The 19,865-nt window shown below is 40.6% G+C and overlaps 1 protein-coding gene across 1 annotated transcript in view; it reads left to right on the forward strand.

Annotated features, from left to right (window-relative positions):
- Positions 1-19,865, forward strand: part of SLC6A15 (solute carrier family 6 member 15) — a 316,654-nt gene that overhangs the window by 134,029 nt on the left and 162,760 nt on the right. The window contains exon 4 of the mRNA XM_078674224.1: positions 14,822-14,948. Coding sequence (XP_078530350.1) covers positions 14,822-14,948 — 127 coding nt within the window. The remainder of the gene's footprint in view (positions 1-14,821; positions 14,949-19,865) is intronic.

Below are 19,865 nucleotides of genomic sequence, written 5' to 3' on the forward strand. Positions count from 1 at the left end.
GAACAAGGAACTGCAAGACAAGGACTCTTCATATACAAACAGATCTGGATGTGTGCAGTCAGAACTAGAAACAAGGTGAACACAAGAACAAAGAGGCAGGATACACAAGAGAAAGGTAACAGACAGAATACCTAATCAGAATAGAAACATGGAGTCACAATGAAAACAGAAATCAAAAGACTGGAGTAAGGATCAGAGCCAAGTGTGTGAATAGTCCAGAATGCATATGTAAAGAGATCAGAAAGGCAGTGGGTCCAAAAATCAAGATAGATAATAGAATACCATCAACAGGAGTGACCAGGGCAGGGGTTGGAGAAAGAAAGGACTACAGGAACCATGATGCACCAGGAAGGTTGTGCAGGAGCTTGGACTGGAATATGAAGCATATCTGGTAATGCAATGTGTAGAAGTGTATATATTTCCATTCTGAGATAAAGGCCCTAGAGGGTCTTTGTGAGAACCACCTAGTTTCCGGATGGCAAAATCCTAACAACATGTACCTTGATTATAAGCCTGGTGAATGCCAGTATTCATGTGCACCTATTATTTTAATCTGAGCATACTCATCAAACCCTGGCCTATCCAATCTTTTGGCACTTTGTTGTTCTCCAAAAACTGCTAACTAAAGACTGTTAGTGGCTTTTCTTATACTTCTGATGCTCCACTGTGAGCGCTAAGATGCTATGTTTCTGGTACAGCTGGTCTTTTGTTTGCAATGGGGTTTGCCCAAGAGAATAGACAGCTTTGCCAACTCTAATACATCATTTTTGCAAATCACAAATTATCGATTTGCTAAGTCCACTATGTCATTTCAGAGAAATCGTTAATGTGTGACTTATTTCATGACATGAGGTTATTTGGACAAAATATTGAGTCACACAAATATCAAGTTTTTAATATCGTGATAGATAAATATTGTGATGCAGGAATATAATTTTCATAAATATCGATTTTTTTAAGGTATGAAATATCACTATCAAAAATATCTGTTATTATTTTTGTTTACAAAAATACAGTTTTCGTTTTTAATTATCTTTATGTAGTTTAGTTTATATTTTAATTGTTTATGTGTATATTTGTTCTTAATGTTTTAAAAATAGGTTGTAGTTTTTAGTTATGTTTTAATGTAATTGAATTATTACTTGTAATTTATAGTGTCATAGCGTGTTGTGAGGTTTGTAGGGGTACAGAGTGGGAAGTTAATTAATTATACATAATTAATAATTATTATTGAATTAATAATAATATAATTGATAATTATGTAAATTGTGTAATTAATATATTATAAGTGACAGTTTAGGTGCCGATTGTTGGGTTTGTAGGGTTAAAGGGTGGGAAGTTAATTAAGTATAATTCATTAATTATTCAAAATTGATTTATTATTAATTGTTTAATTGATAATTAGTTATATAAATTGCGTAATAAATATATTTTCCTAGATATATTTTAGGTGTGGGTGTTGGGTTTGTAGCGGTAAAGGGTCAGAAGTTAATTAGATATAATGTATTTGTAATTAAGTATTAATATAATACTAATTATTTATTGGATAATGAATGATGTATTTGATCATATTTTGTAAGTTAAATATTAGGTGTGGATTGTTTAGTTTGTAGAGGATTAAGGTGGAATGTTAAGTAATGATTAATCGCTGAATACTAATAAAGTTTTATTGACGTCCTTAGTTTAGTGATAATTTGGTAAATTGTTTAATAATTTGGGTTTTTTACGTTATATATTAGGTGTATTTTGTTGTGTTTGTAGGCTAATAGGGTAGAACGTTATTTAAATAATAATAAATAAAAAATTATTTATTCATATAATAATTGTTTTATTTATTAGTTTATATTTTAATTGTGTTATACGTTTTTATTTCAATTAGATTTTATTTGCTGGTTGTTATGTCTGTGGGAATATAGTGTGGCATTTCAATTTAATTAATAGCATTTGTTTTAATTGACAATACTTAAAAATTGTAATATGTATGTATTTATTTCCTTTTTTGTTTTAAATTTCGGTATATAAAGTTTATATTAAGAGTGGTATATTTTTGGTTAATTAATAGAGCTGTTAAAATATGTTTTTTTGTTTGAAGTGAACTACTCTTTATCTACTGCGGAACAGAGTGGAGTGGGAATAGGAAATTCTACCCCTCCAGAGTCCAATGCTTTCCCTACTGATGCATAGACTAGAGTGGGACAAGTAAATTGTTCCCCTTCGGTGTCCAACGTCTGTTTTACTATTTCATAGACTGGAGTGGGGATAGTACATTGTACCCCTCCTTTATTCAATGCTTTCTCTACTGTTGCACAGACTGTAGCAGTTAATTTTACTCCTCCGGTGTCCAACACTTTCCCTAGTGTTGCACAGACTGGAGTGGGAATAGTACATTTTACTCCTCTGGTGTTCCAACGCTTTCCTTTCTGCTGCATTGATTGGAGTGGGAATAGCACATTTTACCCATTTGGAGTCCAATGTTTTACCTACTTTGCACAGATTGGCGTAGGAATAGTAAATTTTACCCCTTCAGTGTCCAGCATTTTCCTTACTGTTGCACAAACTGGAGTGGCAATAAAAATATTACTCCTCCGGTGTCCAAAACTTTCCGTACTGTTGCACAGACTGGGGAGGGAATAGTACATTTTTCCCCTCCAGTGTCCAAGGATGTCCCTGCTATTGCACAGACTGGCATGGGAATAGTAAATTTTTCCCCTCCAGAGTCCAAAGATTGTCCTACTTTTGTACAGATTGCCATAGAAATAGTATATCTATTTTTCAAAGATGTTTTAACTTGATGTTTAAATGTATGTAATATTATTAATTATTTTAATTGTTTACATTTATACAGTTTTTTTATATTATTTGTATATACATATATATAATTTTTAATCTCAAAAAAAAGTTTTGGGGTAAAAAAAGAATTTCATTCAATTTGTGAATTATGTTATGTTTTATGTATGTATATATATGTGTATGCATTTTATATTAATAAAATAAGAAAAAATATTTAATGTGAAATAATTTGCTTTACAAATATGTTTATGTTATATATAAGTATATATAAATATACAAACATATTTTGCATGTATGTTTCTGCTAGTAAATATTTATATAGTATAAAATGTTACTAAAAATTATGTATTTTTCATTACAGTTATGTTATATATTAAAATATTTAACATTTACTAACCTTTACATTTCTATTAGAAATCAATATTTGTCTTTTTTTAATGATATTAATGTAATCCGATTTTTATTTTCGATATTTTTTCATATTTATCCTTATATGCATAGGAAAGCGATCAGTTTGTGATCGATGTTTGTGACACTATATTTATGTATTACAATATTTGTGTTTTCGATATTATGTCACTGAACCGGCATGAGCCACAAATGCAATGACTTTTCTATTCCTTAAAATTCAAACTTTTATGAACTTGTATAGTTTTTGCCCCTAATGATTCTTTGTTTGATGTGATATAGCAGCTGTTGTTTGTTGTTTGACACTTGATAATATGTATGTACTTGATGGAAGCTATAAAATGCCCTCCATTTCCACTTGAATCCCTGGTGCAAGAAAGCACATTTGTTTCACAGTCCAACAGTAATTAAGATGCTGAAATGTGAGTGTTAGATAACTATCAAGCCTACCTGTTACCTTTTGTCCAACTTATTGTATGTAGCTAAGTTTTGTTTTTGTTATATCATTTCATCCCATATTGTTCTCTGGCCATATGGATTTAGGCAAGCTCTTTATGCATAACTCAATGAAGTGCAGTTTTTATGTCCCTTGCGTAATATGCACTCATGCTACTCTATATGGATTGTTACAGCTTTTGGGTACTGCTCTTTTAGTAAGGATAAGGTACTCTTCATCATGTGATCCTCATCTGTATTTCCAACTAAGCTTCAGCTTTGGCTTTGCCTAATATAAAAGTACTTCTTTACATACTAGTTAAGCCCACATATGACAGCACTTACTTTAATTCTGTTTACCTGTGTGATCCCTTTAACTAGCAAGTAGCAAAAAATAGAATGACTTTTCACACTTCTTTAGTAATAATAGCCTAACAGTATTTTTCTGAAAGCATTTGTATTGAGGTATTTCACTGTTTTTGCTCTTCACGTCCTTTACTGATTTACCCCAGTTTGTTATATGGACCCACAGTGTTTGTAACTTTTACCTTCTTGTAATTTGATTTGTTAAGATGTGTTTTGTACCGCTGGAACATGTTGACTTGTTGAAGAAGCGTGGTGTTAATGATGTGTTTCCTGTGACTATACATTGTGTGTGTGAATACAGTTCTTGCGCAGGTATCGACTCTGTTTCCTTTATCAAATATTCAAATACACAAAATAAGCATATGTTTCTAAAGTCAGTATTATGGAATATTGTTGATTTTTGGTCGAAATATTTTAACTTTTGATCCTAAGTAATAAATGAGAATGCATCTTTTAATACCTTCCATCATTGTGAATACAGTTCCTGGCATATGGGCAGTTCCATTTGCAACCACTACATAGACCATCATTGATATTGTGTTCCATTGCCTAGATTGCAGAGAAATAGGCATCCCAGTCTCCACATTTAATATTTAATCACAACCGTTTTTTCTTCTTGTATTTTGTCTTAGTTGGGCATATCTTTGTAACTCCTTTGTAGCTGTCAGAATATTCTAACCTTGTACTCTAGATTCAAGGGCATTAGAACACTCTTCTGACTCTCACTGCTGCCACCAATGACCACATAGACAGAAACATGATGGCCAGGGTTAGAAAATGGGGAAGGAGGATTGGGATGAGGGAGAAAACAGTGAAACTGGATCAACTATGCTGACAAAGAGCTAGATTTAGTAACTAACTATGAAAATCCTGTATTAATTAGTAAGAGTCAATTGCTATACCTCTGTAATGTCTCTGTGTTACCAGCTCTCTGTACTTTGCTGTGAAACATAGTTCCTGAAATTAACCATGCAAGAAAATAGTATCTTAAACATATGTTTACCAGCATTTCTCTGAACAAGTTGAATAACTACCTCAAGCTTCATCATATGTATTATAAATCTGCTTGACGCTTGTATCACTGCATGGTAATTAGGAAAAATGAATGTTCTCCAATTCTAGACAAATCAACTTTTATCAACTAATACAAAACTCACTAACATAAATGTATTGCTTAAGTAAAATAGTTTCTGCTTAACAGTCATTCCTGTTCCATCACAGGAAAAATCTCAAGTGTTAAGCAACAAACCCTACAGTTTTTAGAAAGTTCATATTAAATGTTTAAATAGTTCAACGTTTGTTTACATCACACACTCAGAAACATTTCTCTGTATTCCCAGTGTCCTTCAAACAACTTGAACAGAAGCAACTGTTCTTCTCAAAGGATATCATAGGGCAACATAGCAAGACCCTGGCTACAGCAACACTGTATGACAATTGCCTAGCAAAGATGTCTTACGCCATACTACCCAGAAATCCAAGATGGCCTGCAAAGTCTATAAACTACATGAGGATGCTTGTCAATGATGGAGTGATATTGCATTATGCATCACTCACACACACACACACACCTACACATGCCCTCTCTATAGACTGTGACAACATTCTGTGAAGACCGACATTCTTTCCTTCCTCCAGCAAGCCAAACACAAGGTCCCGTATGCTCACTAGGTCTTAAGCAGAGAACCATGCTTCCTGACAGCTGTGCCTTCTCAGTTAAGGATTTAAAAAATATAACCTGGAAGTTGGTTATACTTTGGGACTGTAAGAAGTTGGGTTACTGTTGGGGGGACCCTACTCAAGCAGGAAAGACAATGCTTGTCAGGATGAACTCACAAGCAAAACCTGAATTAACCTGTGCTCAACCCTCAGGTAGTTTGTCACAGAACAATCTGGCTTAAATCAGAGGAAATGTATACAGTATTTGTGCAACATTTCAAACAATAACACAGCAAAAAATACACCACAATTAGAATTCCACACCAGATTTAAAGAATAGAGCACCTATTCATAAATTACAAGACCAAAATGGCAAATCCTCAATCATTAGATCTGGAGATATGCTGGTTTAAAGATTTCAGCAAGAATTACGCCGAAAATCACAAAGAGCCAGCCCGGGAAGTTACAAGTTCAGGTCAACCACAATGGAATGTGGGACGGCTACAAGGACCAAGTTAGGCCTGCTGCACGGAGATTTTTACATCCTAGTTGCAGAGGTTGTGAGATCCCACGCCGAGGATGCAGCGCAAAGCTAAGGAGACATGTTGATTCTAAAGAGCTGGGATGCGATCTCCTTTGTCATCCCTGAGGATCCCAGTAACATTGCCTTGCAATGCAAAGTCCAGTGTTGGAGGTACGTCTTGCAGTTGAAGTGATACGCAGGTTCAGAAGAACTTTGAGGGCTGCAATGCGAGAACATGTGTCATCGTCGACACTTCCATCGATGAGAGATTTGTGATGTGAGGGCCTGCTTTGAAGAAGCTTCTCACATTCGATAATTACAATGCGGGCTGTGACTTCAATGTAGAGACCTTTGTGTCGGGAAAACCCTCGCAGCATTGCGTCGGTTCTACTCAGGTTTGCACTACTCAGTAGAGGGGATGCATCAGTTCTGCTGAGTCCACAGATTGGCTGGTAGAGCACCTTCAGACCCAATTCCAAGGGTCCAGGATATGATAATTGTACAACCACTTTACTGACACTCCACACCTCCCAATTATTTATACACAGAACATGTAGGTGTCTGTGACGCTCATGTGTGGCAGATGAATTTGGCAGCTGCTCAATTTGAAATAATACAACAGTTGCTTAGTCCTTGAGCATGCCCTCACACCTTGAAAGTTGTGAAATATTGATTGTGGAAATCAATTTAAAAGATCAATTTTGTTTGAAGCACTCCCAAATTGACTATGGCCTGCTTTGATATCTCTGCATTCTGAGTTCCTTTGACTAATCTATGTGTATGGTTTTTATAGAGTTTTGAAATTTTAATAAGTCAATATAGTTCTTCTACCCCTTTGCACTTTTCCAATATGCACTAGGACCTTTTTTTCCCCGATCTTTGCACTTTTGTGCCCCTGGAAAAGTGGAGTCTCCATTCGGTGGTGTCTCCTTCCAATGGCAAATCCCTCTGCGTCCGTCTACACCTAGACCTGGCCCGGGGCCAAAGATGCTGGCTATTCAGCACCCAAACGTTTGTGGGAAAATTTGCTTGCCCTGTGTAGGGCCACTTTCTGTTGCTTCCTCCACCTCCGCCCAGCTGCAGGAAGTTTGGCATAACATGCCTTTCCTTCGACCCAATGGGTTTAGTAAGGTAAAATTGTGCTTTAATAAATTTATCTCTGGTGCTGGTGCATATATACCTGTTCTTCTCAATTTGCGCTCTTCAATGTAAGATCTCTGCTGAAACACTATTCTGAAGTGGTGTTTCAGTGGAGTGAGGAAGCCATAAAAAGGCTGGTGGTTAGGGTACTAAGGGCCCCATGGTGCCTCAGGCAGGTGATGCATGCATGGGGGCACATGACGTGCCCCCGTGTGCATGCACCTCCTTTCCTTTTCTGACTGCAAAGGCACCACCGTGGGACTGCTAAAAGACCGCCCACCGGACAACGAGAAAACTCGCAATCTGGCGGGGGCTGGAGGTGGGATTTGGTGGTGTAGGAGTGGGGTGGCGGTGCGGTGGTCCCATTCCCTCACATTCAAAGTCATTATCAGGCCCTAGGGTCTACCTTCCAGAACACTCATCCCTGAGTATCTCACTAGGCTTTTCAGAGATATTTAAGATCAAGTACATCAATAGGTTAAATAAACAGAATGGTGGGGTGGTCTTCGTCTATAAAACTTCTTACTCCATCAACTCTACCCCAGTTCCAGGAGCAGAAGATCTTACTCTCAGATTGTTCTAGCACTGCTCCTGGAAGGCATATCTCTTATAGATACTTCCTGGGCTATCTACTAACTTTAGCCTTTTTCAAACTTGCGTGAGCTTGACTATTAGGTAATAACAGATGCTTGTTTCTTTGAGACTTCATTATGCACCTTGGGGATGGGACTTTCAAAGAAAGTGCAGCATTTTCACCTGCTAGAGCCAGTGGTTCACTTTCTTCTAATAACTCAATTAATTCTTTCTTGGGATGATCCTTCTTTACTTAACAATGCAAAAAGAGTTGAAAATTTGATTTTTTTCTTAACTAATGTATTTGTTTAAGACACCAAATTGTGAATTATTCCTTAATCCTCTCCTTCTCAAGTCCACGTAGAGAACTTTGTTGCATCTAGATTGCATCAAGCCATTGTTGAGTAACATCACTGGAAATGTTTATTAGTTGGTCACTGAATGGACTGGAACTTTAGTTCTTGCACCTTACCATTTTTATTTTGACAGTGCTGCTTACACCTCTGTGTGTGTGTGCTAAACTGACATGTATCTGTAAAGATTTTTATTACTGACATGGTGAGGAAAGATGGATTGTTCTGTGCTTCTCAGAATAATGTGCTCGTTGTATGCAAGCCTTATTGTTTCTCGTCTGAGTTACTGCAAAAAATGCTTGTTATATTCTATTATGCCATATTCACTGCTTTTAGCATTGTTGCCAATTCTAGATTCCTTAAAGGTTTGGTAGCACTAGGCATATGGTAGTGCCTTGGAGAGTGACACCTCTTGAAAATGGATTCTGACACAAAGGAGGTATGATGTCTGTGAGTGCACATTTCAACAACCACATGTAACTTTATTATTAATACATTTTGGATAAAACCCCCCACAAATAAAAACTGGTATGTGAGGAAAGATGGGAAGGCTGAATTTGTATTATTGAATTGTCTTTGAACTTTATTGCTAAATCGCAGAGTAAAAGATTAATAAGAGGACTAGTGCCTTATTACGACTACCCATAGCCGTGGTGTCAGTCCGACCACCGCCACACTGTAAGACCATCTGTAGTGTTATAAGTTTGGCAGTCGGACTGCCGTAGATCAAGGATCCTGTGGTGATCTGGCAGCGGTTTGAGGCCAAAATATGCTGGTGGTGTTTCAGTTGCTCCGCCGAACATATTTTAAGTTGTCTGACTGCCACCCTTTTCATGGCGCTCTCACCACCATGAAAATGGTGGCGTGAGGCAACAAAAGGGACCCAACAGGGCCCCCTTGTGCCTCTGTACATTAAGCGGGGCACATGTTGCGCCCCCCTGTAGTTTTGCACCCCCAGTTCCTGCACAGGAAGAAATGCAAGACATGGTGTATTCTTTCCCATGCAGGTACATGCACTGGCAGTCCCGCAGCAGTGCTGTTTAAGGGTCACAATGAACCTTTAAACAGCACCAACGTGGGACCACCATACTGCCCTAAAGCCAGACCACAAAATTACTTGTAATATGATACATTGCGGTGAGTTTCAGTGGTCCTGGAATGGAGCGGTGGCATGCCGCCGCTCCAGCACAGCTGAAATTCTATAATAAGGACCCTTAATTCAGAAAACAAAAATGCACTTTCATTTCACATCTTACAGCCACTATCATCAACAGCTAGGGTCATTTTACTGAAACTTTTCAGACAAGGACAATGAAGAAAAAGTGATTTATTTCTTTTTTTCCGTATCTCTTTTTTGTTAAAAAATCTTAAAAGTAGCAGAGATACTGGAAAATCAGTTTATTAAAATTTGTCGTTCATGGACTAATTTTTTTTAATTAAATACATTTCTTACTTATTAAGACATTTCCCAGAAATACATAAACTATATATGACTTCACAGTATATTTCATGGGAAGAAGAAAAGGCCTATTGACTAAATAGCCATTTTCCCTTGATTATGAGTTTGGTGGTCCTGGAGCTAGCTGCCATGCCAGCGTCCCGCTCCAGGACCGCCAAACTTGCCTGGCCCCGCCAGCTGCCTGTCAGATTATGAGTAATCTCGTCAGCTTTCCTTTGGCGTTCCCACAGCGTTCCTATTATAAAGGCACCTCAATTGGAATGCCAATGCTCGTTCCTATATGGCATGGAGCGGTACAGTCCATACCGTGCTAGAAAGGGGGTGACTGCACAGAGGGGTTCACAACATGTAACCCCCCCCCCTTGCAGGCACACTATGGCCCTGAGGAAACAGGGGGCCTAGTAGGGCCCCCTTTGTTTCCTCACTGCCACAGTTTTCATAGCCGGCTCACAGCTGTGAAAACCGTGGCAGAGAGGAAACTTGTAATATGCTTGGCGGTCCCAAAGTGGCACTGCCAAGCATAATGTGGCCACAATACTGGCACAACACCGCCAGGGGACTTTGATCCTTGGTGGTTGCAGTGGTCCCATGGTGGTCCCACTGCTGAACTTGTTAGAGGGCAGTTGACCGCCGGTGCAGTGGGGCCTGCTCCGCCACCATGGCTACGGTGGTTCATTGAATCGCTGTAGTCATAATTAGGCCCCAAGATTATTTTTAGATACAAATTGACTCTAATGTTTGACTTAGATTTAAATCCCCGTAAATGGCTATGAAAGCACCTAATCAGACCCAGAAGTAAAAAATACTGGACCGCCATTATAAATTGGTTACATGAATACCATACAAATTGAAACTAATATGAAAAATAAGCAGGAACCAGAGGTGATTGAATTGTACTATTTAAAATCATATCAAAAAACGATCAAAACAATTCTGTGAAATGAACATCAAGCATTTGCAATCATGCAGTAGCCTTCACAGTGGGAGGTCTAAATTATTCTCTCCTTCACTTCTTTCTGCAGACATCATATTTAGAGAAAGAATTGTTTTTTTTTCATTAGCTGTATATGTATTTTGTTTCCTTAACAGAGGACATTCTGCTGATTGGCATGTGATATTCAGGGTTTTTCTTACAATACACATATACGCCTCTAAGCTCACTTTCCTCATGTTTTCCCTCAGGAACTATAAATACATTTTCAGGTCATCTCAGGTATCTTTTGCAAACTTTCTTCAGGTATTTAATAATTTCTAGCAACAAATCATTGGTCTTTTCTGAGGTGCTGTGTCCTTCCTCCTCCTCATATAAGCAACTTAAAGCAATACCCCACAATTACTCCTAAAATTCTGTGTTGCTGTGATTCTTATACATTTCAAATTGCAGTTTATGATCTTTTGAACTGTAATAGTTCATATTTAAAAAAAAATCACACTGAACTATTTTCCCCCGTTTTTCACCGATTTTCAGCAATTCCTAGCCAGGCTATGCCTACTCTTCTTCTAGACGTATGCTAATTCCCCAACCTACTTTTATTTGCCTCATTCCAAAAATGTGTTCCCTCACATATACCACCCCTATAATTTTCACTAATGCAGCACATATTGCAATAAGATACATTCCCAATGAGTGCTGTGACCAACAGTGAGCGTCCACTCTATATTATATGCATTGTACTTCTATCTGACATTTACTTTATTTGTCACTTTTTGTTATTTTTCCTGTTTCTTATTTTTTCTGCCTTTCATCTTGAGTTACAGCTTTGAAAAAACCAAAGGGCTGAGCACCTTTTTATCGGGCACATAATGGCTGAACAACTAAGGGCCTAATTTATTTATATATTGGGCAGAGAGGGAAACCTGAAGGGAGCGATGTCGAAGGGGCATGCAATGCTCTTGACCAATGCATTTGTGAGGCACTTGACAGTGTGGCACCTTGGGCCACTAACACACCTAGAAGACAATCTAGATCCGCGCCCTGGTTCAATGAGGAGCTGAGGGCAATGAAATCCGTCTGTAAACGTCTGGAGCGTAGGTGGAGGGAAGACTTCGCGGAAGACAGGAAGGCCACATATAAAACGAATGTAAAAATGTATCACTCTCTCATAAGGAAGACCCGTGCGGCACATTATAATATGAAGATTGAACTTGCCAACAATTCCTCTAGAGAATTATTTGTGATTTTTAAAGAACTTTTGTCCCTGGATAGAACCTCCGCACCTAGTAAGGCCTCTATTGAATCCTGCAATCTGATTGTAGACTACTTCTCGGATAAAGTGGAGAAAATCTACTCCACTTTTCCGGAGGAGGCCCGTAGTAGGAAAGTTGACTGGAAAGGAGTATGCAATCTGGAAGAAGCCTCCTGCCTCTCCAGCTTCAGCCTCCCCTCCTTAGATGACCTAAAATCTATAGCTCTGCTCATCAAGTCAGGCTCCCCGAAAGACCTCATTAAACCAGATAACATAAGGGAGAGTATGGACATTCTAGCACCGTACATCAGACACCTTATCAAACTCTCCTTTGAGGAAGGAGCAGTCCCCCAAAGATGGAAGGAGCCAGTGGTTGTCCCCATTAGAAAGAAACCAGGAATTAGTGCCAGCCAACTGGGGAATCTTCGACCTATATCTCTCCTACCTTTCTTCTCAAGATTGCGGAGATGGTGGTTAATGCTCAGATAACGGATCACATGAATCAAGCCAGCCTACTCCATCCCACGCAATCGGGCTTTCGAGCCTCTTATTCCACAGAGTCGGCACTGCTTCTGTCCACTGAAACCATCCGTCGGCTGGTCGATGCTGTTGGACCTTAGCGCGGCCTTTGATACCGTGGCTCATCCCATGCTGATTCAGCGCCTTAAGGAGAGCGGAATAACCAACCGGGCGTTAAAGTGGCTAAGCTCCTTCCTACAGGACAGGAGCTTTCAAGTATCCCAACAGCAGTACTACTCAAAGAACATCATACTAGGTCAGGGGGTCCCCCAGGGATCAATATTAAGCCCTACGCTTTTTAATTTGTACATCGCCCCTCTGTCAAACATCATTGATATATACGGCATCAGCATCGTGTCATACGCGGATGACACGCAGCTTGTCGTATCCTTGTCCCAATCTCAGGAAGAAGCTGCCGCTAACTTCTCGGCCTGCCTCCAAGAGCTCTCAGTCTGGATGGCTAACAACTGTCTAAAGCTTAATGGTGGGAAGACTGAGGTCCTCATTGTAGGAAACACTCCCCGAGATATGATCGACGAGCTGGTGGCCGCAAGCTCTGGGCACCACCCCGTCCCCAAGAAGGAGGTCAATAACCTGGGGTTATGGCTAGACCCCACCCTCTCCTATGATCACCACACCAGGACGGTGGCAGGAAAGTGCTTTGGCATACTGAAGGCCCTTCGGAAAATCTTAGATGTGCTCCTAGTAGCTTCCAGGAAAAATCTAGTCCACGCATTTGTCACCTCTCGCTTGGACTACGGGAATGCACTCTATATAGGGGCCAATAAAAAGAGCCTGCAAAGACTACAGTACATTCAGAATGCCGCCGCCCGCCTGGTCCTGATGCTTCCCAGGAGAGCCTTGTCAAAAAAGGCCTGCACTACTCTCCACTGGCTCCCTATAAGAGAAAGAATCATATTCAAAACTATGTGCATTAGTCAGCGAATTATGCTGAGGAAAGGCCCAGAGTAGTTGCACAGTCTACTGACCCCTTACATGCCTACCAGAGCCCTGTGTTCCCAAGGCACAGGACTGGTTAAAGTCCCAGCTATAAAAAAAAAACGAGAATGGTAGGCCGCTCTTTGTGCTACCTGGCCGCTAAGCAATGGAACGCTCTTCCTCTAGACCTCCGCATGTAACAGTCGGAGAACATCTTTAGGAAAAAATGGAAAACTTGGCTTTTCCAGGATTAAAATCTCTGCTCTCTCATGAGCTATACTGCTCCATCCTTTTTGACTTCTCCCTGTGCTCTTTCTGACCGCAGCGCAGGGACACACTAGTCAGTGTAACCAGGCGCTTTACAAACTCTTTATTATTATTATTATTATTATTATTATTATTATTATTATTATTATTATTAAGTCCATCGCAACTGCGACTGAGTTCCCCTTGCTAACATTGTGGTCCCCCTAGCCGATTTAAATGTGGGCTGACCGAAAATGTGGTTATGTTGGTAACTGCTCCATCTCTGTCATAGCCAAATCAGTTATGTTTTTGGCAAACCCTGGCGGTGAGGGACAGTAGAAATGAAGGGGGACATTATCATTTTTATTTTCAGGAAAAAAATCAAGCCTTGGGAATTTTGGAGGGAAATATTAAAAAAAAGCTGTTTGGTGGAAGGCTCCATCATGTTGACGCAGCCTTGCACAAAACTGCTAAAAGCATTGAAGGAACTTCTGTGACGCCGGTTCCTGGCAATGCTTTAGAAATGACTGGCAGCTCGACGGTCATTTCTAAACCTGGGGATGGTACCTCCTCCAGGGCGACAGAGTAGTTTCCTCCCTCATCCGGGTGGAGCAACGGCCTTCCGCTCGTAGCTAAATCAGGCCCCAAACCCGTCAACAAGATGAATGACCATCGCTATTAATTATGCTAAATGCCATTCAACTGTAATTGTGCATATTCCTTTGTGTTTTCATTTCAATTTACACCAAATTAGGTCACATGCCATATGACAATTGTAATTTTTTTAATAACCTTAGTATGTCGTCTTCTTATTATGAACACAGTACACTATTTCTGTAGTATGGTCTGGAACAAAATTTCATTTTCCCATTCTTAATGAACTGGCAGAAAAAACGGTGCTAACAGATGTGCCTATATATTTACCTAAAGTCCGTGTTTCTGTAATATGGTCACTAATATCCATTGCATAATCCGTTTTGAATCTCCATTTGTTACACTGCTCCTATGGGTCAAATCCTGTTTAAGTAGTTGCACTGTGGGTATTCTGTGAGTGTTGTTCTTGTATATTATAGCTGTGTAATATTTTATATGACATATCAGACAGTGAACTTGTACTGTTGGCTAAACAATTTGATTAATGCAAATTGTTGAACATAATTGTCATGCATGCATGGTGAAACTATACAATATTAGTAATAATATTTGCCTTTTGCTTTCCTTGTAGGTTTGTTTCTTTGTAGCTCTTTACTACAATGTCATCATTGGATGGAGTTTATTTTACTTCTCCCAGTCATTTCAGCATCCTTTACCGTGGGATCAGTGTCCTTTGGTGAAAAATTCAACAGCTACATGTAAGGTTTACATTCAAACTTCTTTATGGCGGTCTTTCAGTTTCATCTATGTCTGTTAAATGTATCCTCAAATATCTTGATTTGGGGCTGTATTATACGTAGGGCCCTATTATGTAAAGGGCGTACTTTCCCTGTTTGCACCAGGCGCACCTTAAAATAGGTGTGCCAGGCGTAAACAGGGAATGGGTGCCCCAATTACATGCAATGCACTTCCCAAGGGCAGCCGCCAACTCGCACTGCCCTGGGGGCGCCACATTTCTGTTAAAAACAGAGCGGGCGTTTTAAAGCTGCTCCGTGTTTTCACTCTGCAGGCAGCAGATTAGAGATCCCCTTGTCACTGACTGCACCTGCCTGCAGGGGATGTCTGGGGGGGGTCCATAGGACCCCCTTTCCCCTCCCCAGAGGGCTGCTCTCAGGGGGCGCACTGACAGTGCACCTTCTTTTTGTTGGTGATCTGTTAGTGCACCTCCTGAGAGCTTCTTTGCCTTTGCGTCCACATCTGTAATATGGCGCGGGCACGGATGGGGAAAGCCCCCATGCAAATGAGAGAACGCCCCCTGCAGATAGTGCTGGAACTTTATGTGCGCCAGCACTATTGGTATTACAGAAGCATCTTCGGTCCCTTCTGTAATACCAAAGTGCCCTGGGGGGGCACGCAAAGCAGGCACAAACCCCCGTTGCACCCCTTGTGCACTTTCTGTATTATGGCTCATGGTGTCCCGGGGGCACAACAGACTTGTGTGCTTGTTTTGTGCGCTCCTGGGGCACTATGGTATTACATAAGGGACAGGAGACACTTGTGCGGACCCAGTTGTAATACTGAAAGTGGTAGCGCATATGTAGATCCATCGCTATCTTGCGAAGGCTTTCCTTCTGTTGCTCCATGCAAATGAGTAAATCACGTAACCTCTGAGCCATTGCCCTGTTACAGACATGAGTGCAGAGGCAAACCAGTAAGCCCTCTGAAGCTGGGAAAGAGGGGTTGTGAAGCACTGCTACTCATCTGTGAGGGTCTTACGGTGCTTTTCAAAGTATCTGGTGGGTCTACTGGATGTTTAACAGGAATGAATACTGCCATTGTTAAATCGAAACCCATTGTAAGATAAACATCAAGTGTGTCAAAAACATTTGCTCTGCATCACTAGAGGGAATAAGTACCCATCACGTGGCAGTAAAAAACACAGAGACAGTAAACTTAATGAAGAATGTTAACTTTGGAAGAAAATGTTTAGGAAGTTAGACTGATGTATTAGATTAGAACATACATCTTTGTTGTGGTTTATATTATTCTCTTAAGTGCAAATCTGCTACTTTTTCATACAATGCAGCAACTTTGGCCTGCGTTGCATGAAACGGAGAGAGCTGAACAACACCATATTGTCCAACATATTGTCCCTTTTCATTGTACCTCTATGCTGGTGCACTTTAGGCTTCCTGTGCCAAGCACACCCACTTGAACTGCTGTGAAAGTGTGTGTGTGTGATGGCAATTGTTTGGATGGAAAAGTCCTCTGCATGGTAATTGACGTGCACCTCTGCCCTGATTTTTGTTCTCTCAGGCAAACATGGACCATGCGTGTGAACCATGATGTAGACCTATCTCACAGATTGTGGTCTTGTTGGACCAAAGAGGCATCTAAATCTCTACGCTCATAGTGGTGGAAGGTTACTGTCTTCACCAGGAGTTAAGCAACATGAGCGCGGTGGTGGCAGTGTACAGTGTGGTGCGGAGTAGGAGTGAACGGGTCCTTTTTAACTTGTGCCATTATCGTGAGGCCTACAGGGTCACTTACCTTTGTAAAGTTCTGCTGCTTTGTGCTTAACTCACTCTTGGCCTACATCAGTTACATTTGAAGTTCTGTGCAGTGCAGCAGTGGTGACTCCACACTGGTTGTATGTGTGCCTGGGAAGTGTAGAGAGCAGGGTTAGAGCAGTACTGTGCAGGTCATGCATGGTGAGCGCATGTACTGGGTGTATGTGCACGTGCGAGAAGTACAATACATGAAGGGTGTATTGTTGAGCAACATGTGCATGGTAAATCTGTGAGCTGGCTGTATGTCTCCCTACATGTGACACTATGCAGGAAGGCTACAGTACTGAGCAGTGCACACAGAGTGAACAATGTGTGCTATGGCACAGAGCTTACTAGGAAGTGCAGTATTAACATAACAATAGAATCATGTGCTTTCACGTTTTCAAAATCTCTCTTAGTGAAGAATGCCCAAATATATTGTAAAAGTTACTTTTGAAGTCCTGATAGGCTGAGACCCAGTATGTTTTTGAATGCAGTATTTGCTTTTTAACTGAAATCAGAACGAACCTGACATTTCTCATCCTACTCAAAGGTAACATTTGCCATTTATTCTTCTGAAACTACTTGAATAAGAACCCATAACCAACTGTAAGACATATTAAGCCAACATGAATGTTACTTGTCTAGTGTGCTTTAAAATGCACCACCGGACACGTATTGTCCAGAAAAATGGATCATATTGGTATGCGGAGTTTCTAAACAGTGAAGGGGAACCACAAAAGTTATTTTGAGCCAGGCTGTGAAGATGCCTCTGTCCCCACTGTTCAAAGTGTTAGCCCCCTGCCAAAGATTTGGTCTAGTTGTGCCTATGCACCAAGTAGAACTAAATAGCTCCTCAACACCACTAGACCAAGGAGATTTAAAGACCTCCTGGTTACCATGCCTTGCTGGGCTGCCTACAACCTAGCGCACAATTGTTTGTATCTCTGGAATCACCCTCCATGCTGTGGAAGAAACTATTATGACTGTGTACTGGCATGCAGTGCCTAATCTGCAAACTAATATGTAGCGGGACAAAAAGGATTGCTTAGAAGCTCAAGGCTGACGCTGTCAAATGTCGGGGTAATGAATACCAAGGCAGTATAGTCCAGATTCCACACCATGCCTCTTTCATCCACCACCTGACACCCCATGCCCCTTTATTTCACTCATGAAGGTTCCTGCTTTTTTTTTTGCACGTTTTTACATCTTTCCCTTTCTATTTTTTTCTCCTTATATGTTTTCACACTCTTGCGCCATATGAAAGTCTAATAGTGCCGGTCCTCAGAAATAAGTGCCGGTAAGTCCCACCTGCAACCACCGGCTCATATTCAGTACTGCTGGCAGGCATGCATGATTTGAAGATTTGATTGTGTGGTGATTGAGAATATATACTCCTCTGGGCTGATTCAAGGTGTGATTGATATAGTCTCTAGCCAATGGCTGAATGGTGCTCCCCAAAAAAGACAGTGAATGAAGAGGGCTACCCCACCATCCGCTGTGTATATCGTATGCCGCAGGGGTTGGAGACAACTGTCCTATCAAGAAATACCGAAAACATAGACTACAAAACCATAAGTTCAGGTCACATTTGCCTTTAAATCCAGACTGGACCAATTGATGGACAGAATTCAGCACAATATCAAACATTCATCCCAGTACAGAGATCTGGGCCTATACCCATTGGTTTTGTGCTCTCCATGCCTTTCCAGTACAGACCCAGCCATATGCAAATCAGTCTTGTCCCTGTTCCCTAAAGGAAGAGTCCAGCCCGAACTGCCAGGCAAGGTCCAACCTGGACTGGAAACAAGCATCCTGGGACTGGTTTCGGGGCATCACCCCTCATCAGCAAGGCTAGGTTGACTACAGTCGCATGGCGAGCACGGGACACAACTGCAAAATAATGGACAGAATGCTGCAAAATATCAAACATTCATCCCAGTATAGAGATCTGGGCCTAAAGTCATCATTTTTGTGCTCCCCATGCCTTTCCAGTTCAGACCCAGTTATATGGAAATCAGTCTTGACCCTGTACCCCAGGGGAACAGTCCAGCATGAACTGCCAGGCGAGATCCAACCTGGACTGGAAACAAGCATCCTGGGACTGGTTTTGGGGCATCACCCCTCATCAGCAAGGCTAGCTTGACTACAGTCGCATGGCGAGCACGGGACACACTTCTGGGCATACCGGTCCGACTCGCGGTAATAAATGCAAAAAAAACAATTGATGGATAGAATGCTGCACAATGTCAAACACTCACCCCAGACTAATGGTGAATGTTTGCATTGTTCAACATTCCGTTCATCATTTGTTCCTTTTGCACTCAAAAGATATATAACACACGCAATTCATCCTTTTCATCATGTGAAAGTGACTACAACTGCCAGTCCTCAGTACAGATGATTCAACCATCATAGTAGATAAAATCACACGTGCCAGAAAGAAAAACTGGCACAAAACCATGAAAGACTACGATGTTGGTAGATTTGTACTAGTAATTTACTGCTACTTCAAATGATGTAACAATCATAGTAGATGAAATCACGTAATATCTGAGAGAAGAAAAACTGATGCTAGACTATACAAGACCATGAAAGACCATGTTGTTGGTACAGTGGTAGTTTTTTTCTGCCCGTAAAGATGATGCAACCATCGCAGTAGACCAAACCACATTCTGTTAGAGAAGAAAAAGTTACACCTGTTCTTTCTGCAGACCTAATCTTTCTTTCTTGTTCATAGCTACGTTATAAACTGCTGATGAACTGCTAGCAGTGACCGCATCCTTTCCCCACTGCACAGTACAAGCTCAATTGCCATATACCATTTTGTGTCGGTGTATTTTGGAATACCCATTCTATTGTATGGTGTTTGTAAAAGAAAGTTGATACTTCTCCAAATAGTCCTTTTTATTTTATGAACAACTTGTTTCAACATTCAGTACCGCTGATCAATGACAATGCCTCCATCAAAGAGAGGATATGCTACAAATATCGAAGATCCCATATTAGCCACTCTCTGATTGAGGAAGCATTAGACCTTTGGAAAATGTGGCTGTTCTGCTGCATGTCCGAGGGAATCATATTTCTTTTGAAAAAGTTGTCCCACCTTGGCTTCTACCTTGCACC

Source organism: Lissotriton helveticus, chromosome 1_1 (genome assembly GCF_964261635.1).
Source record: "Lissotriton helveticus chromosome 1_1, aLisHel1.1, whole genome shotgun sequence".
NCBI classification, from domain to species: Eukaryota; Metazoa; Chordata; class Amphibia; order Caudata; family Salamandridae; genus Lissotriton; species Lissotriton helveticus.